The sequence below is a fragment of the Salvia hispanica genome, chromosome 2, assembly GCF_023119035.1.
Source record: "Salvia hispanica cultivar TCC Black 2014 chromosome 2, UniMelb_Shisp_WGS_1.0, whole genome shotgun sequence".
In the NCBI taxonomy this organism is placed as follows: domain Eukaryota; kingdom Viridiplantae; phylum Streptophyta; class Magnoliopsida; order Lamiales; family Lamiaceae; genus Salvia; species Salvia hispanica.
The window spans coordinates 34,857,095-34,881,526 of NC_062966.1; the positions used below are offsets into that span (position 1 = coordinate 34,857,095).

The 24,432-nt window shown below is 33.6% G+C and overlaps 3 protein-coding genes across 14 annotated transcripts; all 3 read right to left on the reverse strand.

Moving 5' to 3' along the window:
• Positions 1–7,413: 7,413 nt before the first annotated feature.
• On the reverse strand, positions 7,414–8,403 carry LOC125203789 (casparian strip membrane protein 1-like). Its single transcript, XM_048102238.1, has 3 exons — positions 8,100–8,403; positions 7,767–7,890; positions 7,414–7,667 (listed from the first exon to the last, which is right to left on the reverse strand). The coding sequence occupies exons 1-3, from the start codon at positions 8,357–8,359 to the stop codon at positions 7,452–7,454; spliced, it is 600 nt and encodes a 199-aa protein (XP_047958195.1). The 5' UTR covers positions 8,360–8,403; the 3' UTR covers positions 7,414–7,451.
• A 1,572-nt stretch (positions 8,404–9,975) lies between these two features.
• Positions 9,976–11,061, reverse strand: LOC125208144 (casparian strip membrane protein 1-like). Its single transcript, XM_048107720.1, has 3 exons — positions 10,789–11,061; positions 10,581–10,704; positions 9,976–10,436 (listed from the first exon to the last, which is right to left on the reverse strand). The coding sequence occupies exons 1-3, from the start codon at positions 10,998–11,000 to the stop codon at positions 10,218–10,220; spliced, it is 555 nt and encodes a 184-aa protein (XP_047963677.1). The 5' UTR covers positions 11,001–11,061; the 3' UTR covers positions 9,976–10,217.
• A 3,593-nt stretch (positions 11,062–14,654) lies between these two features.
• On the reverse strand, positions 14,655–21,917 carry LOC125205060 (RNA-binding KH domain-containing protein RCF3). 12 transcript variants are annotated; one of them, XR_007173701.1, is made up of 11 exons: positions 21,761–21,917; positions 20,539–21,118; positions 19,748–20,176; positions 19,401–19,658; positions 18,806–19,072; positions 18,623–18,693; positions 18,159–18,226; positions 17,172–17,340; positions 17,052–17,085; positions 14,907–14,932; positions 14,655–14,786 (listed from the first exon to the last, which is right to left on the reverse strand). XR_007173701.1 is itself a non-coding variant. In XM_048103860.1 (9 exons), exons 3-8 carry the CDS (start codon positions 21,115–21,117, stop codon positions 18,178–18,180), a joined length of 1,653 nt encoding a protein of 550 aa, XP_047959817.1. In that variant the 5' UTR covers position 21,118; positions 21,295–21,346; positions 21,761–21,904; the 3' UTR covers positions 17,624–17,966; positions 18,159–18,177. The 12 variants fall into 12 exon arrangements, 4 of the variants coding, with proteins under 4 accessions (XP_047959817.1, XP_047959816.1, XP_047959815.1 ...); XR_007173702.1 differs by lacking the exon at positions 14,907–14,932; XR_007173703.1 differs by lacking the exons at positions 14,655–14,786; positions 14,907–14,932 and adding an exon at positions 15,427–15,819.
• Between the last annotated feature and the right edge of the window lie 2,515 nt (positions 21,918–24,432).

The window sequence follows — 24,432 nt, forward strand, 5'->3', positions numbered from 1 at the left end:
ATATTTTTTCCTATTATACTACTTAGTCTTTTTGGCCAAATCGGAATATTTAAGAAAAAATTATTAGTGCAATAAAAATAGCGACAATAAATATTATGTGCTCAGATTTTGATTTGCCTATATTAATATTGTGCTGAATATAGAAAACATATACACTCGGAAAAGAATACTTACTATATGAATATTCATGCTGGAATTGTACTACTTTTTTAAGGGGAAATTAGGAGATTATAACATATACATATATTCCAATCTTTTATTACAATTAGATAATTGTATTTAATAATGTGCATACATATTATATTTTGGATGTTACTTTTTTTTTCATAGGGAATAGTAATTTATAATCCTATATGCTACAACTGCCTATTCCAAATACTAATATGCTCTATCCATATTTAATGACAATAAAACTAGGCAGGGCCTTTTCAATAGATATATGGTATAAATTAAAATATTTAAATTAAGCCCGAATAGTAATTTTATATTTTAATAATTTTTCAATAGTTTAAACTCTAAAATTTTTAAATTATATTTTAAAAAATTAAAATTTTAAAAAAATAGTAAAAGATTTGTCTGGGTATCCGTAGACTTCTCTACCATCACTCTTTGACGTGTAGTAATTTCATACGATATACTGCATCATTTGTAAATTGCTAAAATAATTTGTTATATCTTTGAAATTTTTATTTCAGCAGCTTAATTATGCCAATGATTTGTCAATTTATAATTTTAATGTGAATACAAGATTAAATTAAAATTAGAATATTTGTTTTGCACTAATATAGATCTGATAGGTCCAACTATAATCAATTGACAGGCTGTAATCATAAATATAACAATTAATAATATAGGAAAATAGAATTAATTGAAAAACACAAAAAGTCGAGTTAGTTGCAAATCTGTTTAACCAAAACCATCTACTTGCAAAATTCTGTGTGTTACAAAATCCAAGTTGTCTTCATACTAAAACAAAGACACCAAAAAATGACCAAATTATCATCTTCAAATGAGCACAAGAGACAAAGTTTTTTTTGCAGTGTCTTGATTTATTTTCCAACTTATGAGGACCACAGAAGCAATTTCTGTTAGGACTTGTTTCAATGTATAATTCTCGTGATTTTAGTTAGTCGAATTTCTTTATTTTGCTTTAGCTCAAATTCTATGGGTTCCAAAACAAATTTTAGATTCTAAACCACTGAAATTATAATACTGGAGTGGGAATGTGGGATGGAATGGTTTCTCTTAAATTGCTTATTATAAATTTTATTAGTCTAACAATATTTATATTGAAATAATCATAATAATAATTATAACATTTATAAAAATTATTCTTTGATTCCGGAATAATCAATCACTGAACAAAAAAACGAATAAATATTAAATTTTTGCTTCTAATGAAATTCCAACCCAGATTTGCATTAGTCCAGTAAAACGATACATTCACTATAACGAAAAATTGAAAACAATTATCATTTCTCTTATACATTTGTCATCAAAGTTTATTCTTACAATTTATTTTCCAATTATGTATAATACTAATTGATTATCTCAACTCTCACTATAACGATACATTCACTATAACGAAAAATTGAAAACAATTATCATTTCTCTTATACATTTGTCATCAAAGTTTATTCTTACAATTTATTTTCCAATTATGTATAATACTAATTGATTATCTCAACTCTCACAAGACTAGTCAAATATTTTCTCACATTTAACTCCAATTTTTAAATAAGTAGGCAGTGTATTTTCTTATTCATCCATTGGGGTGGGTGGGGTAGGGCATTAATTAAAATAAAAAATACTACGATTTCTACATTTTTTTTTGTAGTATTTCTCAAACAGTCAACAAATTATTTTCCTTTATTTAAACATGCATAAATTTTAGTTTATCTTCAACTTGGATAAAGATTGAGCGTATGAACGAATTGGAAGTAAAGAATAAAAGATGATTTCACCGCACAATAATTGAGTGCACATTTTTAAATTTTAACTTAGAATGATAAATTATAGGAGTTGAGTTACCTTACGACTGTGGATAAAGTTTACTAAATAACGCAAATAATTGACTGTAGCAGAACATTGGCTCTATTCGGAGAATCTTGTGGCATCGATTCTATCTCGTGCCACAAACAAGGACATTACTACGAAGGGTAAATTAATTAATCCAAATTATCAACAAAAGCATCCTTAATAAAATATTCGGCATTGTCAGATTCCATTTTTTAGTCTGAAATTCGATGAAGATTAGTTCAATTATTAGGATCTCATAAGAAATTATTTGAATCACTCCACGTAATCAAGTGCGTAACACTAAGCTACTAACACTAGAACATGTGAATTTAGTGCATGCACTAAAATCTGGCGTCTGAATCTGTGCACCTACACGCGGCATGTAACTTCTTTGTGAACGTATAGAGATATTGATGTTCAAATTAAATTAAAAGTCATCATTATTTATTAGTTGAATTTCTCCTTGTATAAGCTTTATTTGTAATTTAATATTGATGTATATATAATATATACTTACACGAGATTTATAGGCACTCGCACCTTCTATACATAACTATAGATGATTAAAAAGAAAATTTATTTTCCATAGTATTTACAATTCAATCTGGATTCTGAATCTTTATATAGTCTATAATTCTCGTGAAGATACATTATTGTATTTCAAAATTGCATTATATTTGATGATTCATTTTTATATCCGATTTAATTATATGCCTAAAATGGGAGATAATTACCACCAAATTAGACTAATCATTGAACCTTTAAATAATACCGTGGGTTAAATTATGGGGGACTATTTAGTCCACGAATCAAGAGGTACGGTGCCGTGCTAAAATGGACTGCATGTCGTCTCAACACTATATTCACACGCGCGCACACACCCCACCCCAAAAAAAAAATTACATACACACATAGTACATATAAATATACATTATAAAAATTATCATTCTTACAAATATACATATAAAAATGAAATTCTTCTTATCTTTAGAACCTTTTTTTATTAAATTGTGAAGATTAATTGTAAATGCTTCTCTTTGATGAATGATTCGACTTCATATTTTGAATATGAGAGCAGATTAATTTCATATTCTTTTATACAATTCATTCAACACAATAATCCCACATTCGCATGACAAAATTTTATTTATCCGATCTATGTATATATATTCTCCTACTAATAGCAACAAATATGTTATTATTATAAAACAAGAAAATATGTGAGCTCTTACCTAAATAGGAATAACTAGAACTTATTAAACTTTATTTTAAATTTATAACTAGTAGTTAAATGAAAATGAGAATAAACTGTGACTTCAGAGCTAGCTCTTATAAAATTGAATGTTCTTATACATTTTGATACGCCTACAATATTGTTATTTGTTTTAAGTATCAAAAAGATAATACTACGTTAGCATTTTTTTTATGCAAGATTATGAAAAAATATCCATCCCTATTCCCTAGCCAATGTATATGTTTAATCGATAAAGAACTTGACCTTAAAATCTAATATCTTTATAATTGAATTAATCGATAATTTTTTTAAAACTTTTCAATGCGTAGAACAAGTAGTATAATAATAAATGAAAAATGGAAGATATACGGCATAGGGCGTAGAAATCCAATAGCACTGCGCCGCTCCTAGAACTCTCCACCACTTCTGATTGGCTGAAAACTGCTTAAGGTAAAACCGACCTAACATTATTATGTTAAACAAATGCGATTAAGATTAACTCTAATTGACCAAAACAAAACGGTCAATGCTTTTAGCAATTCGGACATGAATCCACGGCGGGGGACAGCCACGCGGCGCCCTCTGATTCGACGCCAGGTAGCACGTGCACTTCCACTTTTGTGTTTATAAAATTTCAAAGTTAGGCTAGCGATATTCGTGTTAATCTTGTTCAGTTTTTCACGTTTGAAATTGTTGATGAGAATGTGAGCTGTACAATGTCGTCGGCAATGGATTTGAAACTAGGGTTTTTATTGTTTCAACTGTCGTATGCTGCAAATACCATTTTCTCCACGTGCATGTGCATAGTTTATAGCTTATATTTGACGTAAACATGTCTCAATAATGACTGAACATGTTTGAGAAATTTTAGTTTCTGAAAATTTAAATTATTATGATCAAATCTCATTCTAAAACAACACAATGAAACCCATTATTTATAAGTGGTTTGCAGACCCTATAAACTGAAACGGAAATAGAACAAATTTCAGAAAATTTATAAATGCCCAAAAAACACTAAAATATTGTTTTGCGATGCCCAAAATACATCGTAAGCCATGGCAAAGGCGATATTTTGACTTGTCAACCTGTTTTGCAAGTATCGTGCGAATTTTAAGTCAGTCCGACACAGTTAACTTCGTCGGCGGGTAGAACAACATCACCATGTTTTGCTCAATTAATTAATACCCCCTCTGTTCCATAGTAGTTAAGTCATTTTGTCATTTTGATACGTTCCATAGTATTAGAGTCATTTCTATTTTTAGTAAAAGTCAACACATTTTTTTTCACTCTCTTACTTTATTCTCTCAACCTTTTTCATGTCCTGTTTCATTTTTCTTTTCCTTAACTCACTTAACACAATTTTTCTTAAATAACATGTTGAAAAGAAGCGCCTCCACTACTGCGGAATGGAGGGAGTAAGAAACAGTGTTAATTTAATCTTGGATAGTACAATTTTTGGTACATAAAAGTTGAGTGGGAATACATCATACACGTAGGCATTAGACAAGAAAATATCCATGTGCTTTTTCAACACTACCTAAAATCGATTTTATAAATTCTACATTTTGAACATACGGTACATGAAAAGGAAGTTACTATAGTATATTTCTATTAAAAGAGACTCCTTTTTACACATGTATTCCACATAAACTTCGCAATATATAGTTATACTCAACTTCAAAGGTTTCCACAATTTGGAGGATGATGGTAGAGTTGTCTAGTTTACATTCATATTTTGGTTGGTCAGAGTTGTGGCAGTTCATGATTGAATTAAAATAAAAAGTGATAGAATTTAAAGAAAAGTAATAGTTTAACCGAGTATTTAGGCAGAATATTTCGTTCTTTTTTTAATTTATTATTTAAAATGTTAATTGATGCACGTTATTGTTGTTGACTTGTCAATAATATAAAAATAGTAATGTGAAACAATTTGAACGTAACTTAAGCATATCATCCACCGTCTAATTAATGTGTATTGACTAATTTTCGTTATCTTGCAGTCTCAGTTATTAGAAAATTAATGTTGAAGTGATGGTGAAACTCAAGATATATTCCACATATAGTTCGATTAAGATTTCAACCAATGTTTTATATTTGTACGCACATGTTCAATAAAAAGCATTTTGTCCAATCCATATATAGTCCTTATCCCATGCCCCATGGGTTGTAACTGTAACCGGTAAAACTATCATATTTAGGATCGTCACGAGTTTAATTATTACAGAATATTTTACAGGTAGAATTTAACACTATTATATGCAAAATTCAACACTGATATATGTAAAATTAAAAGATACTAGAAGTTTAAAAATCTACAGCAATTACTCTTAAAATAAATTCAAATACTAACAATTTCCAGCCCAACAATTTACTAGCCTTTATATAAATTTGGGGTGTCATAACTAAAAATATTACAACCAACACAAATTTAGGTGAGATTGGCCCGCTGGTGAAAATCCATCATTCAATATCCATGTTTGAACTTGTACTTTAATTCACACTCCATCAAAATGCATGCACCATTGCTGCTCCTAATCATGAATGATTAATGTCAAGACAACACCCAATTAATTACTTAAACAAAGATGAACATAATTAGTAAGTATTCCCTTGTGAAATATCTTGTCAATAGATACATTCCAATCATCAATGGGATTAGACATAAACCAGAACCTCGCAATATATTCAGTGAACTGAGCAAAGATATTTAAAGTTTGGGGATTTAGTTAGGTTGTCTAAACATTTGCTGCAAATTGAGACCAGTGAGAGACATGACCCAAAATGTTTGGCTGAAAATGGCAAAATGTTTTGCTCTTTGATTCGACTAATTTCGGGTTTATTCAAAGTGTTTGCTTTCAATAGAGGATGCATTGACACAATCGACACATACCAGACTATGTACGAAACCAGTTGGCGATTGTTAATTTTCTAAAAAAGTTGATAAAACTGTATAGTTACGACTTTCATATGCACTACTATTAATTAAGTTGTAGTGTACCATGATACCGCTTATTATACTAAACAGTAGAAAACATGAATCGTACTTATCATTAACATAGGGAAATTAAGGTATAGTCGATTCTGTCCCATGTTGTAATAAATCATACTACTATTAAACAAGTGTATAAATTTATTCATTTTAATTTCAACCATTGTAGTATACATCAAAGAGCTAAACGAGATGAAATAAAGGCCGGGTAAAATGGGATATAGTAATTGACATCAATTTTGTACAAAAACTTGAAATTGACACTTCTCTAAGAATCTAAGGTCATATTCAATTTACAAATAAGATATTTATTCAATGTGCTGATGTTAAATATTTTTTTCCTTAAAAAGAATAACTGCAGTAGACAAAAAGAGGACTATGGAAACAGGCTGTTCTATAAGGAGGAAGACACGTTCAAAACAATAACATAGTTTTTAGGAAAATTCTAGTAATAATCATAAAATTTGGCTATTTTAGATGGACTAAAGTTTTCTTGGAACCATGACATTCGAATATTAGACGTCGAAAGTATTAACTCAATTGTGGTTCATATGCTTAACTCAGACAAATCAGGCAGATCATGAGAGGGTAGTAGTTATAGCTTAGTAAGACATATATGGGCATTCATGGACTGACAATATATGGGAGGTGAACGTGAAGCACATTTATAGAGAAGCTAATATTGCAGCTGATTTTCTTGCTAACTGGTCGACAGGGATGCCGCATGAGCTGCACATTTTTTTATTCTCCACATAGAGGTCTCCTCATCGTATTCTATTAAACAAGCAGGAAAACTCCGAGGTCCGGCTATGCCCCTGTTAGGATATTAGTAGTAGTACAATTTCTCTCTCTTTTCTATGCAACAAAAAAATGTGGCGTAAAATTGCTTAGTTTGATAGTTGCTTTGTAAAAATTGCGGTACAAGCCACTGATTGATCGATCATAATAGTTCTCGTCCTATTTTTTGAATCACTATGAGGGATAGAATATGCCAATATTATTTAGTAATGAATTGTCTAGAATTAGAGATGAAGGTACACAGGTGATGAATACAACTCAATATCCATGAAAAAGTAGATGAAATCGATTACATTGCCAACTATAGACATGAACACACGAAAATTAAAAAAAAAAATACAAGAAATCTTGGACTTCATGTAGACAGAAAAAATTAAAGAAGATTATTAATTAATTATTGCATATGAAATTTCAGTTTCTTGAGAGAGCAACAGCATTGAAAAATATGAGCAGCATAAGAGCAAGAATTCCTAAGTAGGATCCAACCAAAGCTCCAGAAACCCTCTCACACAGCGAGTTGTAGCGATCGCATATTCCCCCCCAATTCGCCTCCGAGCTCCCCTTGTGTGCCACGTATGCAATCGCTGCAGCCGCCGATGCTCCCGCCGTTAAAACACACACAATTGTCTGCCAAAATTCCCATATTTTATTATGTGATGATTTTGATAAAAATTTAAAAAAAAAGATCAAAATTTGTAATGTAGTAAATCATGTTCATGTCATTACCGTGTCGAGTATGACTAGAACAGTCCTGGTGACTTTGGCGCCGGTCTTGAAGATGTGGAATATGGATAGCGCCAGCGATAGAATCAGGTAGGCCGTTGCCATGGCATTCGACACCACAAAAAATCTATTGTTTCACGACACAATCCATGATCAAAATTTGTTGCGTGCAAACTCATACCACATCAGATAACATTATATATGTGTTTCTCAGTTTTAATTAGTATGAGACCTCTTGGGAGTAATTCAGAACCAAAAACAAATATGTATATATGGGTTTAGTCCAAAGCGGACAACAAATTTAAAATGGATAAATTAATTAACTCAAAAACTTACGTGAAAGTAGGGAAATCTTGATATTGTCGAGAGGCAAAGTGGATGAAATTGTTGAAGTTGTCGAAGGAGGCCAGGAGCGATCGGCTCGTTGTGGCAACAGCGATGGCGCTGCCCATGGTGCTAACGGCGGCAACGAATCTCAGTATGAAATCGGCCAATGACATTCCTCTGCTGGGGGGAGCCGGAGCCGGAGTCTCCTCTTCTTGTTCAACATTTTCTTTATCACCCTTTTGTTGAGCCTTTTCCTTGTCCTTTGCCATTTAATAAGCCTAAAAACAAATGTTTGTATTGCAAATGGATTTTGTGTGATATGTTTGTATTTGGATGTGTTGGATTGTGGAGACATTTCCATGTGAATTTATACATGATTAGGAGATGAAGATGTACACTAGTAATTGGTGCATGATTCCACTATAGGAATTAGATCGGTCAAATTTAGTATGGCAAGAATTAGTAGTTACTAATGCAAAAACATAGAAATTCAATAAAAATATGGTTTGCTTTGACTTGCTATGAAGTTCAAACTTGAAAATTGAAGGCATTCAACGAAATTAATGACCTACTATACTTAAATATTTGTTATCATTTTAAACCTGAAGATATTCAACCGAATCAATGACCTACTATATTTAAATATTTGTGTCATTTTATTTATGGAGTATACAAAGTGAGTCTATTTAGATATTTATATAGTATGAAAAATGTAAAATAAAATGAAAATCAATTTAATCACATAATTAAAATGTTTAGCTGGTGTATCTTTTATGTATCAGATAAACTTCAATCATGTATTGGGTTAGGTTAGTCATGAAGTCTTTAGAATGTAGTCCACGGTGATTAGGCCATTTTGGGTATAAAATAATTGTGTGGCTCTACCCCTAACTTTCTATATTTACTACTCCTAGTAATAGTATTTTCTAACCCAATATTTTACGGGCCTGAGCCTTATGATTTGGGCCTAATATAAACTGGGCTGGACTGGACTTCGATTTTAGCTGTTTGGGTGAAAATAACGCATTCTATTCAGAGTCATTTTTATGTTTCCTTCTCGTTGTATTCCGTAGTATTTATTAAAAATACGAATATTAATTTTATTTTCAACTCTTAACAGAGCATACATATAATACTTTATCTCATATTCCACTTTCTTCAAGTAAATCAATAAAAGGTGAAAGAGAGGTTAATTTGATGAATGATTATTAAACTTTGGTACTTATATCAAATTGGTTACTAAAATTCAATTTGTTTTGAAATGAATATTACTCCATCTTATGCTTATGTTATTTTGAAATTTAGCTCATTTTTTTAATTATTCTATTCTAGCTAAATAGTTTCCTGTAGCTGATGGAGATTGCTACGATGATGAGTAGTTATAAGTTATGGATGATGAGTTTGTGAAGATCGTCGTCGATGGCGTTGGAGTTCAAAACGGCGACGAAGATCGTGGTCATAAAAGGTTGCTTCGACTGTTGCAGCATCTCATCTGTGGCAGGGGAGATAGTCTTTAAGTTTATATGGAAAATAATTTATTTAGTTAACTTAAACAAAAAATAATGTGATATTTTAATTGCTATGTAGAATAAAATAATTATGAAATTTGAGTTGAATATCAAAATGATATAAGTAAAAGATTTAATACTCTGCTTTAAAACAAATTAAAGTTAATAATCAATTTGATACGAGTACTAAGTTTAGTAACCATTTACGAAATTAAGCTATTTTTTCATTTTCTTTTTTATAAAGTACTGGGAAAAATAATAAAATATAGATACTTGTGTTATTTAATGTATTCAATTTTTATATATAAAAAGATGTAATACTATAAAAAGTAAAAACGGATCCTACAGCTTGTAGTTGATGCATAAAGGAATCCGAGTGAAGAAGAATCCACATACATAGATCCAAAAGAAAATCAATAACATAGGTATAAAATAAATTCATGACTTTACAAACCAACAAAATGCAGATTCCTTCCGTCACACACTAGAAAGTAGAAACAACATCCACACTCCATTACTCAATAACTACATCTTAAATCCAAATTCAAATCCAAACAACATTAAACCTACAAATTCAAACACATTTACATTTACACACACATGCATATAGGATAATGATTTAAGAGCGTCGCGACAAGGTGAAGGCCGACATCAAGATCAAGAGTATGAAGACGATGATCCCTCCAAAGGATCCGATCAAGGAGCCCGAAATCCGCTCACAGAAAGAGTTGAATTGTTGGCAGATGGCGAACCAGTTAGCTCTAATGTTCCCCTTGTGTGCCAGGTACACAATGGCTGCGGCCGCCGAGGCTGCTGACGTCAACAGAGCTAGCATTGCCTGCTCAAATAAAAGGTGACTAATTTTTATAGACAATTTAAAATGAAAAAAAAATGATTATTAATTATAGATGGATGTAATATTTATGCCATGAATATAGACAAATATGGTTCCAGTTTGATTAAATTGGTTTCTTATTGTTACCGCATCGAAAAAAATCAAAACGACTCTGCTCTTCTCTGCGGCCCCACGCATGATGTGAGAGACAGATACAGCTAGGGAGAGAATTAAGTAGCCACACACTATCGAATTCGCCGCCACAAAAAACCTGCCAATGCATGCATGTCATCAGTGGCAGACCTAGAAAAAATTAGTAACATAAAAAATTAGTGCGAATAGATAATGCACTTACGTGAAGGTCGGGAGGTCACTGTACTTGGCTCGGAACCGGATGAATTGGGTAAAAAAAGGAAGGGACTCATTGGTGGTGCCCATAGCTATAGCACTTGCTAGGGTTGCGACGATGGCGACCAGCCTCAATATGAAATCTAGCACTGCTACTCCGCGATTTGCACCCGTAACCCTAGTTGCACCTGAACCCAACTCAATTGTCGAAACTGCCATTGGTTTAGTTCGAAAATAATAGAGAAGCTAATTTGTGATGTATGTATGTACGTATTAAGATTGGAGATTAGTGTTTAAGATGAATTTAGTGTTGGATGAGTGAAGTAATTTATAGGCATGATATGATTGGGGGTTGGAATATACAGAATTAATAATGTGCGTAGTTAGTATATCATGTACCTGCTTCATGGTGTAGCTTTTTTTGGTATACACAAGAACAATTTTATTTTTTCCAGATAAGGAATAGCAGAAAGAATCTTTCAAACTCATTAATTTTAATTAAGTATTTAATTGAAAATTTATCCGCGGCATACCCGCGTGACAAACCAATCCACTTGTAGTTTGTTATGCTGAACCCATGATTAATCCTTCACTTCTTGGAGTATTTCATTATTATTTTTGTTCAATTCCCACACGAGTTTAGTTTTGTTACAAAAAATTAGTAACAATTATACCTTTATGAGCCTCCTTTTTCTCTGTACCACACATATAGCCATATAGGTGTACACATGTTGTAGTCGTAGAGTTGGCAAAGCGATTAAGCAGTAGTTAAGGCCTATCAAAGTCTAATTTATTTATTTTACTTTTTTATAATCTGTTAGATTTATCCAAAATTTTAGTTAAATTATTTTGCAAAGTCCTTATTAATGATCAGAATCACGTAAAATATATTCACGAATAAAGTTGAAAAGACATAGTCCATACAAAAAATTTCAGACATCACTTATGCTAGTAGTAATATTTTTGCTTAACCACTGTAGAAATGGTCATTATATTTTTGTTATAACGATGATTTTATAAACCTACAACTTGATGCACATCTCCAATATATATAATCTCCAAAATCATATGAAAGTGTGCATTTTGTAGATGATGTTAATAGAATGATGGATGCTATATAATTGATTAATTTGATTTACGCATTAATGGTTGAGGATTCCAGGTCCAATGCATATGTCAGGAATTATTAATTTTGTTAGTATTTTTTAATTAGATGGATCAAATTGGTTAATGGGCCTGCTTATTCAGGGCCGAAGACCCAATAATGTCTGAAGCCCAATTTTGCAGTCCGCGACCTTTATATATTTGCTGAATCTGAACTTAAGATATCGATGTCGACGTTCGCTAGCTCAATGACTCAAGACATATATATACGTGTCACAATAATAAAGATACTTGGCAAGTCTACTGATGTAGTGTCTTAAATGCAACAATTCAAAAAACCAATTCGAAATTACAAGTTAGATGAAAGATTAGGCCTTCTTTGACCTTGACTATCTCGGAGTATTAGTACTATTTTGGGATATTTATCCAATTTCCATTAATTTATTTCATTTTAGTACTAGTATAAAATTAAGACTCGTATTCTTTGAACGTTTACTTAATTTTTAAAAAATATTTCTTGAATAGTTCTTCAATGCAGACAGCAAATGAATCATATTTGCACACTACTTTGAGTTCGACGATGAAGCAAAAACGCCTCATTTTCAATTAATAAATCAGGATTCAAGTTACTATAATTGTTACTCCTACTAAATTGAGTAAATTAGAAATTATTATTCATAGTTATCAAAAATTTAGATATAAATTCATCTCACGTGTTTGTTAATCTTATAACTTTAACAGCTAAAGAAAATAAACCAAAATAAGTTCTAAGTAATTAACTTGGTATTCATATCTATATCGATCCGATGCAAGAAGTATTAATTATTGTGTATTTTGTCTGACAAAATAATCCATGTTATCTAAAACTAAGGGTGTGGATCCTTGTAATTTGGCAAAAAACATAATAACAAAAATTCATACTAGAGTACTATTTTATTGATATATATTAAAAAGGGGTAATTGCTTTTAAAGTCATCAACTTTCTATGAATTCTGATTTTTCCCATGAACTTTAAAAAGTTCGTATAATGTCACGAACTTTATTGTCGGTTGCCATTTTCCTATGTCAGGTTTTCCGGCCTGATTCAAACTGTTCGTTTCCTATTAAGGCAATGTCCAAATTCTTTTATCTTATTATCATTATCTTCTTCTTTGAAATAGCTTCGCGTGGGTACCTTGTATGCCTCAATCGGAACTCGGATGAAGAAGTTATGGCCATTATGATGGTACAAGGTCGCACAAAGGTCGCAGCCTTCATCAAATGGTCATAACTTCTTCATCCGAGTTCCGATTGAGGCGTACAAGGTATCCACGCGAAGCTATTTCAAAGACGAAGATAAAGATAGTAAGATAAAAGAATTTGGACATTGTCTTAATAGGAAACGAACAGTTTGAATCAGACCGGAAAATCTTATATGGAAAAATGACAACCGACAATAAAGTTCGTGAAAAAACCGAAATTCATGGAAAGTTAGGTGACTTTAAAAGCAGTTATCCCTATTAAAAATAACAGGGGTTGTAGTGCAATTACACAGTTGAGGTAGTGAGTCAACGAAGGAGGGTAAAAAAGTCTTTTGAATCCAAGCTGAAAAGAGTTGACTTTGTTTTAGAGTCGATAAACAGCCTTTGGCCTTTGGGTATTGTTTTGAGATTTGGGTTTGAAAAGTAAAGTCAGAAGAGAAAAGAGGAGGCGAAAATGGATCAGAACAAAGGCGCGTTTTGGATCGGAATCTTTGGAGCGATAATCACGCTTTCCGCTTATTCTCAGACGTTCGTATCTCCGACACAGTGCATCGCTGCGGGTCTCATGGTTCTAGGCACTGGTCTTCTCGTTAGGGAAGGTCTCATCTCCATTTAATTTTATTCACCACTTTTTCTTTACTCCACTTATCTCTGTTTTTAAATAATCACACACTATTGTTATGAATTCCATGTGACCAATTTCAACGACTTTTCCCCTTCGTGTTTGTTTGTTACTATTGTCGTTATTATTTTTAATTTATTTGTTTACTTTGCAACCCATCTCTTCACTCTCTCTAATCTCTGTGTATTGTGGATTGATTCTGTTTCTATCTTGTTGCAACTTGAGTTTGTGTGATTCAATTGGTGTCTAATTTGAAAATTTCGATTGAATAGTAAGATGATAATCTTGAATTCAATTATATTAGGGGCTGCCCAGTCCTATTGTTTATTAATGTTTGGGGCTGATACACGAATACCAGTCCCATTTAGTTTTAAAAAATACTTTTTAGGAAGAAAAATAGGTGTGAAAAATTAATGGAACAAAAATCTTACTTTATAGTATATTTATTCTATAATGAAATACAATAATCAAAATAAGTTATGATATAGATTCAATTTACTAAATGGAGTATAGTAAATGAACCATTAATGGTGACATATTACATTTTTAAAATGTCACACTCTAAATGACTATACTCACAAAACAACACTACATAAAATCTGATGCCGAATTAGAAATACTCCACTTAGAGTGAGACGAAGGGAGTTTAAGATATAGTATCAACAGATGAAGAGAGTAACTTATAAGTACCTCTTGTAATAATGAGAAGAAATTTCATAAGTTATGGTGTATTTTGTGCCTAGTGAGTTTGTTTTGTGAAAACCTATTGTATGTGATACTAATCGATAGTTAGATACTCAAATTATGCATCTTGTTCCCTAATTAACTCATATTGATCTCTTTATTATACACATTGTATGACATATTGGTTACTCGGTACAGTAGTTTTAGATTGCTTATACAGAATAGACTAAACTACAAGTTAATTAAATACATTTAAAATATAAGTGTCCTATAATGTGTTTATGCTTCCAAACTCACCACAATATTGATATTCCTTCTTCTGCCATCATTGGGCACCAGTTCTGGGGAGTAACCCTAGAAAGAATAATTCAGATTCAGATTAATAAAAAAACACAAAATCCACTTCAAACAAATATTCGATAATAAAAATAATTACCAAAAAGAAAAGAGGAAAAGGCAAGAAGGGACACTCACCTTAACCATTTTATGTATTCTTACATCTGCAAATCACAGAATGACAGACACATGGCATGATATAATATAAAATTAAATGTAGTACTAATAAAAACTAGGACACCTCATATTCATAATTTAATCTTTTGACTGCAAAATTATTACACTCACATGGTGTGCTAATAGCAAATCAAGAAAAAAAGCCTAAAAAGTTGGCTAAAAACTGCCATTTCAACCTAATTAGTAATTAGTCATATCACCTCCATTTTCCATAGTTGTCTCTAGAAATTATGCAAATCATCAACATTCTAGCATGGGACAAACCAGGCTTAGGCATAGCCAAAAATAACTTGCCGGTTCCAAACAATGTAATGCACCGGCAAGTCATCCTTGGCTACGTCTTCCAACCTAATCACCTCATGCAAGAACTCAGATGAGATTACAGAAACCTCGACCAATCGCAACACGACTCTCTCTCTCTCTCTCCTCCCGAAAGGAGAAACACAACATTCCCAAGGGGATGGCCAAGTAAAGCAAGCAATGCCTGAAGAAGGAAGCCTATGCAGTAGAGAATGTAGATAGAAAGAATCCCATTGGAGGGGAAAACAGTCTCAACATGGGAAATATTTTCTCTTTACAAGTAATAGTAGTAGTAGTAATAATAAATGAAGAAGGCTTCTCAATAAATAATGCAGCAGCATTGTGCAGAATGGTAGCTCCTCAACAGTGCTGACTTGGGTAATACCCAAATCTTCTCACTGAGGTGATAGTCTTAGATGTATGACACTCTATCTCTATACATATATGTAATTGCAACTCTAGTGTACACGTGGCGGTAGGTCAGCCTTGCAGAGTGGACTATGAGCTTTACATTCATTTGTATATTGGTGCTGATGATGCTTCCATATGTTTTTCAATTTCCTTACCTGCATCACTGTTTTGCTTTTCAGCACTCATTTACTCTGTTTACCAATTGTGATGAAAGTAATTAAATTCTAAGCAAATGTAGTTGTGATTGGTCAGTTCGAGGATCCACTTGGACATACTACATGCAAAATTCAATAATGATCTAGTATTTGATTGTCACCTCCACTATTGAAAACAGAAGTAAAAACAATCTATTCCACGATTTTATTTAATTTTCAAAAAATATTTTTATATTTATAGGGGAGGTAACATCATAAACAGTCCCCATTTTTCTTCTTAGAATATATGAAAATAGTTGAAAAGATCATAGCCAGCTCTAGTCATTGTTTGGTAATCTTTTACTTAATGAGTATTGTGCTTTGTTCCACCAAATAAAAGTATACAATTTTCCTGAATTCAGAAATAGGTAGTACTACCATATATTAACCCGATGCTCTTGATGAGGTAAAATAAATTTTATCCAGCGATTACCATTTCCAAATCGACTATCCTTACAATACATAAAATAAATCGTTTGGACTAGTACTAGTATTTTAGCTGGAAGGATACGAATCATGAAATGTAAAAGACGAAAACATCCTGCATGTTGATTCTTCTCATATATCCAACATCAATTTGATAGCAAAGGCTACACAACTCAAATAGGCAGTAATGAAAAATATGTAAGTAGGCCAGATCACGACTTCACCTCGTGTTCATAAAATACATAAACTTGCACGATGATTTATGATTGAGCTTAACTGGATATAGACAAGCTCGAGAGTATGATCCAGCAAGCTCACTCTGCTTGTTAGATAACTGATCTAAGAAATACTACTAAATCAGTTGAAAGCTCTCCGGCATCTAGTATTTTGTTGTGGCAAAGTACACCCAAGGTGATGTTGCATACACTTTGGCTTATATACTAGAAATTGTTCGAGATAGCAGAATGTAAACCTACACATGACAAATTTCCTCGCTCCAACTATAAACAAAATTATGTTCTAATAAAGTAAGCAACTTCAAACATGCTTCTAATTTCTAAACATGATGAAACATTATCCAAAACAAAAGTGACGCATTCATCACTGCTAGATGAAAATCCATGGCTGAATATGAAATCAACATTAAAGGCAAGATGCAAATTGCAGATAAGAGTGCCATAAATTATGGATTTGCACCATCACCAGAGCAGAAACCATACCTCATATCAATTGGATTGTTTAAGACTAAAATACTGAATATTTTAGGCGAAATTACCTGTAGTCATCACAGCCATCCACCAAACGTGAACCTATAAGCATACATAATAGTGAAGTCTCAGGATCTCATCAACCTAAAGAAAGAAATTGCAGTGGGAAAAAGTAGCATGATTTGAACCTGTTGGAAGAGAGAGTTTTCAACTACTGCTGATCCCACAAGCATGCCATTGATAGTAACTCTAGTTATAGACAAATACCAATGACAATCACGATTTTCCAAAAGACGTCGGAGAACTGAGTAAATGCTTGCAAATTCCAACAGACCTGGTTCTCGACATGTTCACTTCCTTCATTATAACAGAAATCCTCAGCCAACAACATAACTTACAACTTCTGGATTAACATCTTGACAATAGTGATGACCAAACCAGCATATTATCATAAAGAATTATTGTTGATGTGTAATCACAAAAAAAAAGATGCTAATTCTTTAGATACAAAAGTGAACAAACCCAACATATATGAGTGACGCAAAAGCTGTCAAAATTCTCTAAAAATGCTTTAAAAGTTAGGTTATTCACCAAATGCCTTTTGGAAGCAATAACAAAGTAACAATAAGTTTGCAAGAAGTGAGAAGTAAACATCCATAGCATATCTACTTCACACAAAACCAAGGCATTATAATGTGCACAGCTGAAATTTAATATTAAGTCAAATCCGATACATAATGTTGGAGTTGTAATATGGGCAAAGGCAGCAGGTTCTTGGGAGCACTACATATTAAGCTTGGTAATTATGGTAACGGGCTGGCGTTTAAATAGGTAAAAGTCTTCAGATATCGGTCCTCCTAAAGGAAAGAGCATCAAGGTGGGCCATCAGTTTTTCCAAATCCTGATCATCTGGTCTTCTGGTTTTGGCAAGTGGCTTCATCAAAATAGGCGAGAGGTTGACTTCAGGGCTTCAGGTATCTCAGCTGTTATGTTGGGAAGCGAAAGGAAACAAAGGTAGAACAATACCATCAGTCATCTCGGGACATAGGCATGGAAATTCAGTAAATTGTTAAGACTTGGTATTAGCTGGTATTGGCAAGATAAGCAGAAGTACACTTGCAGGTAACTATGGATTGAATGAAAGATATTGTGCATAAAACAATGTCATGGCCTACCTGTATTTAATAATTTCGTCTAGTAGTCATAGTTCCTCCCACGTGAAGCATGATTACGCCCTGACAACCTGGTAAGTAAATCAGGCAATCAGGGACTAATGGGATATGTATACCTTATCCAAGTTACTACTGCAGTGCTAGATATACAGGATAGGTGGTTTTTCCAGTGCTGACAAGCTACCATTTATTGAGCATACAGTCATACATAACAGATTTGATGCTCATTCAAATGATAAACTGCCTAAAGGTCAGCACAGATCCATAGGTCAGGCCAACCTTAGAAAAAATATTAAGGACTTGAAGGTTTAAAGAAAACAATACTGCAGCCTGCAGAGAAAACCATTCAGTTGTCCATCTCGATTATGGAGCAACTACAATAAGGCCTGATACTCTTCGCCACCTGGTACATGTTCTAATGAAGCACAGATTATAAATGAAATCAAACAAGTTACAAGATAACATACCCAGAACCAACAGAGCGCCCAGATGAATAGCTCCCACCATAAGCACCATAAGGAGAGCTGGCACTACCACTCTGACAGTGGACGAATTTTATCAGACCGTGAGTAAGAAGCAAGATTATAAATCAAACTGCATTTTCTATCTCATACTTTTATTAACACAAATCGAATTACCATAAGTTTTACCTGAAAACCACCATGACCACCATAGGTATCCACAGGTGGCAGATCCGCTCCACCATATCCACCAGAGTAAGAATAACCCCCACGCCCACGGCTCTTTGAATCTCTACTTTCATATTTGTAACTGTCTGGACCATCTGCGGACATAGGAAGATATGGGAGGACAGGCAGGAATGTAGAGACAGCACCCTCCTTTTCAAACAGATTAGCCCTCAAGCGTGAAGTTACTTGTATGAGAGCATCCTTGGCTACATCAAGGTCTCCGGAAACCTGAGAAGTAATCCGAAGTATCAATTTGCTAGCTTACTAAAGAAGGATTCCCTCCATTTAGATCTCCTTCTGACTTTGTTCCTCTGTTATAATTCTTCAGATATATGCAGAGATGTAAATTAAAACTTAAAGTGCATTTTGATTCACTTCCAGTTCCAGGAGAAACGTTAAGTAGAAATTAACAGTTTTGACACACCAAAGGCAATTGTAACAAGCATGAAGAGCATGGTGGATAAGATAAATGGCTATCATATAGCTGAATTTTGAAACTCATAGTAAATTATGAGATGGACAGTGACAACCCATTAAACCAAGTCCAAGCCTTTACCTGCACCATCTCATCATCCTCAGAGGCAACTTTAGGGAGATTTTCTTTTGATAGTATACGAATATTGGCCTTGGTGACTTTCCTCATCTCTGATATTATGGACCCTCCTTTCCCAATAAGACATCCAATTCGAGAAGTAGGAACAAGTAATCGTGTTGTAAATGAAACAAGACCAGAGTCTCTTTCAACTTTCTCACTGCACCTGGGCTGTAATCGCAAAGCTGCATCAATTGCTGGAGAGAAGGAATCTTCAAAGACCTAATAAAAGATACAGGGGATTTCTTAGTATTAGATGAGAACAAAAGGTCATCCAACATAACTCAATCTAATACTAGTATTTTTTGTACCTCTTTCGCAGTTATGGATATCACACGTTCATCTCCCTCGGAGGCTGCACTATCAACTTTAATACCTGCCCCAGAATCCTGCCTTATTTGATTAATTATCATACCACCCTTGCCAATGACACCTCCAATATTAGCAGTTGGACACACCAAACGAAGTGAGAATTCTTTAGGCGCTGTTTCAGTCCTTGGAGCTGAGTACATAGACCGAGACCAGTCTGCACTCTCGCCCTTGTATCCCCCATAGTGCCCCATTAGTGGTGCCAATCCCATGATTGGAGGTCCAGCTGACGCCCCCATAACTGAACTATTAGACGGGTAGACGGTATGATTAGCTGAAGAGAGCAGATGCTGAGATCGTGAGGGGTTGTCATGAAGCCGAGATGCAATCTGATGAAGAGCTTTCTTCACCACAGACGCATCACCGGATATCTGACAAACAAGCAACAGAAAAAGAAAAAAAAATCAGCATGCAGACAAAGTCAAATGAACATATTCAGTATATTCGCTTACGGAAATAAAAGTAACTAAGTACTTATCAGGAAGAGAATGGCACACCAGTGACATATGCAACCATAGACATTTACTTTTGACAAAAAATACGACACCATTAATAATAGATGATATAAGGTGCAAATAACAGATGAATAGGAAAAAAGGCTTTGATAACCGGGCCCTTTAACAACCTCAGTGAATTTTAAATATACGAAATGCTAGGGTAGGTAAAAGAAAAATTCAGAGCTACATACTGGTTTACATTAAGAAAGGAAAGGCACATAGGCTTCTGAGGATACCTGCACAAGTTCATCTGAACTCAGAGCACATGTTGGCAAATGGTCATCCTTTACAATGCGAACCTGTGCCCCGGTTTCACTACGAATGTTTTGAACTATCTGTCCACCCTTTCCAATAATACACCCAATCTGATCGGATGGCACTAGAAGTCGGACAGTAACATGAGGGGGGTCATCCGAGTCCTCTGCAGCAGAATCCTCAGCAACAATTCTATCATGCACCTTAAATAGAGCATCTTCAGCAGGGCATACTAGACCATCACGGCCTTCCAAATCATTGGTTTCCTCACTAGCACTATATATAGTAACAACACGTTCTTCACTTCCGGGCATAGATTCCCCAATTCGAATTTTGGATTTAGTATCCAACCTCAGTTGCTTGACAATTTCCCCGCCCCTTCCAATAATACTTCCGATCTTCTTTCCAGGGCACAAATAGCGATAAACTGTATCATCTTGTCCAATAGAGTATGCGTCTTTATCACCACTTCCAGAATTTCTTCTTTTATTTCCCCCGCTTTCAGAGTAGTCAGACTGTGAATGTGGCCGCTTGCCATAATTACTCCGATGACCAGCCATTCTGAAACAATATACAATAGCTCAGTGTAAGAAAGACGTAAGAAAGTACTTAATAAAATACAGCGAGCCAAGAAAACTAACTAATAACTTAAAATTTGTAATCCAGTTGACCCAATCACTGCTGAAAGAGAACAATTCCCACTGACTCAATAAATCAGGTACATTATGCAAAACTACCAAATCGTAAACCCTTTCACAAATTTCGGCTGATCAAAGCCAAAGTCAACACCTGTTGAATGTGAAAACAACAAGTGAGAAACCCCACGTATGTAAGAAATTAACTATGTCTAATATGTCATTCTTTAACAAACAACACTGGATCAGCTTCAAGATATGGTTGATTTAACGACTAAAGCAAACACCCCCACCACTACTCAGATGGACAGACAAGACTAATGATATTACACCCAGATTTAAAACCAATGTATTTCATACCAAAAACTCGTAGTCAACAGAATCTAAATTTTACATAAGCGATATATAAATCGCCATATCCAGTGATCTGAAAAGCACGGGTATAATTAGGGTAACTCTGCGTCGAAGATAACCAATTAATCACAAATTAACCAAAAGAAACAAAAAACAAGATATCAACAACTGCGACGGAATCAACATAGAGTACTCAATAAATATGAGAATTTACCTACTAGCAGAATTCGTGAGAGTAGAATTGCAAAGAGAAACGAGATTGTAGATAAGTGTGACAGCAGGGAGGTTATGTGCAAGCAATGATGACGATTATAATATCTAGGGTTTCAAAGCTAAAATAGGGAGCTTTGATTTTTCCCTTTTTTATGAGGCTGATTTTTCCTGAAATACTCGTATATACTCAATAATAATTATGGAATCAAAAATTCAGAATCTTGGTAAAAAATAATATCCGAGTTTATCATGAATTTTGACTACAAATTATTATAGAATAAATCAAGAATTTGTACACTTTCACCAATAACCTCTCTCATTTATAAGAAAGGTATGAGAAAATATTCACTAGTTAGTATGGAAAATTTCTTGCACCTTCCATATATATAAGATGCACCACATATACAAATAATGTAATGAAGTTAATTCATATTAATCTTATTATTATTAATTACGTTTATAATCGTTCATATTATAAATTTTGTTTATGGTATACAATGCTAACAAAATTAAAATTATGATCATACCTTTGATTTAATACGGGCCATTTCGGATTATATTTTGCAATCAGCCCAACACAAAATGCCAACTTTATGTAGATGCCTATAAAGTTTATATTAGGGGTTAGTTGGTGTGTCCGTTGTAATGAAGCAAGATAAATAATCGAAATAAAATCAAGATTGAAAACTACATTGGTTGGTTCTTTGCTAGAGGGTAAAAGGTTGTCTCCCATTATTTTTATTTTTATTTTTATTTTTATGAATAAAATATTCAACAAAAATTGATGGCGGTCAATATATTGACATGACAAACGAAATTACATGCAGATAACCTAAATTTGCATGTCTGCTCTCGTTTTCCTTCAACTCGAGGGAATCATTTTCACTTCCATGATTGTGGCTTGTATGCAAAAAAATCTCTCAACTTACATCTCAAATTACAATCAGCGTTGTTGCTCTTCTTGTACTGACCTTCGTCATGCTTGTCCACTGCCGCATTTGGTGCCCAATTGTATTAGGTTACCGTCTTACCGGTCCAAACTTGCCGTTCTGGAATCATTAGTCCGCTAAGGTATGCAACAACAATTTTGGATCCTTCACTATCAATGAGAACTCGAGTTCATTCTCATTTTTTAGTCTCATCCATCTGCATAATTTTCATCTCATATAAAAGTTACTACCCATAAAAAATCAAAATCAAATTTAACGATTATCCAGGCTACGATTTCGGCAACCTAACTATTGAACTTGGGAAGGTGAAGACGAAGTCGGGGGTAGTGGCAGCGTTGGGCGGAGTCCAACGTAGAGAATGCGATAAGGGGGAAATGCAAAACACTGTTGCCCCACATTTCCCACGATTCAATAACACAACAAAACAATGTTTGACATGTAGCTTTACACAAGCCAAGAGTATAATATGGGGCTTCGATTTATCAGCTACTCTTCTACCAAATGTTTGTGTAACACTCTTTTCCAAAAAGAGTATTTAATTTTAACCTAATTAAAGATGCCAAATATGGCATGCGATCTTGGTTTTCATTAAAAAACCATCTTCGAGAATGAGGAAGGAGAAGGAAATTGCTCCGTGGATATTGGAAGATTTTGTTTACATGTGACATTTTTGTCTATTGACTATATTCACCAACATGCATCAATTAAAGGATACTTGATTCATACTAGTATTAAATTCATTGGATGAAAACATTGTTGGCCTTGAAAATCTGATTGAGAATCATGAGTTTAGGTAGGTCACTTGTTACATTATGAACCTCTCATTTGTCCATTTTATCTCAAACCATTCTTTATGGGAGCAAACTTACACCTATAAAATGTTAAATAAAATACTTTAAAATTGTGTAAAATCAAGGAAAAAAATTGTGTAAATGTGATTCATATAAAAAAATATGAGTTCTAAAATTAAATTATTAAAATAAAAGAGAAAATATAATTTTAATATAAATGATTGAAATCAATTAATACGTAGGAGAGAGAAAAGAAATAGGGGATAGAGTGACAAAAAATTGCATACTATCATCCCAAATAATAATAGACTAATTTTCACAAAGGAATTAAAAAAAATTACTCATTCCATTTGATAATAGAAATTCTATTTGACTATTTTCGTCCACATGCACATAGAAGTCTCATTACCTTAATTTTTAAATATATTTTTTAATATAGAGATAGAATATATAGGGAGTGTAGTAGGAGTATTATTTATTAGAATTGTGTCCGGAGGTGCCCGCAGTTCCGATTTTGGAAATTGCCGAACCGGAACCGAACTGCGAGGATGTTTCGCGATTACGGTTTCGGTTCCAAAACTGTCGGTTTTTCGGCGAAGTTTTACGGTTTTTCATGGTTCCAAATCGTCGTTTTTCAGCGATTTTTTGCAGTTCCCGCTCGGTTTTACGAATTTTCGGCGTTTTTTCGCGGTTATGGTTTGGAACCGCCCAAACCGGATGTTCCGACATGATTTCGCTTCAAAAATTTTCAAACCGAACCACGATTCTAAAATCGATGATATCGATTCGGGTAAATTCTCTCGATTCCGGTTTCGCGGTTAACCACCGAAACCGTAATCTTTGGGCACCTCTAATTATGTCGAACAAAGGATAACCAAAACAAAATACTCATTACATGAGCCTATGGGATTGTTAAAGGCTAATGGTCTTTA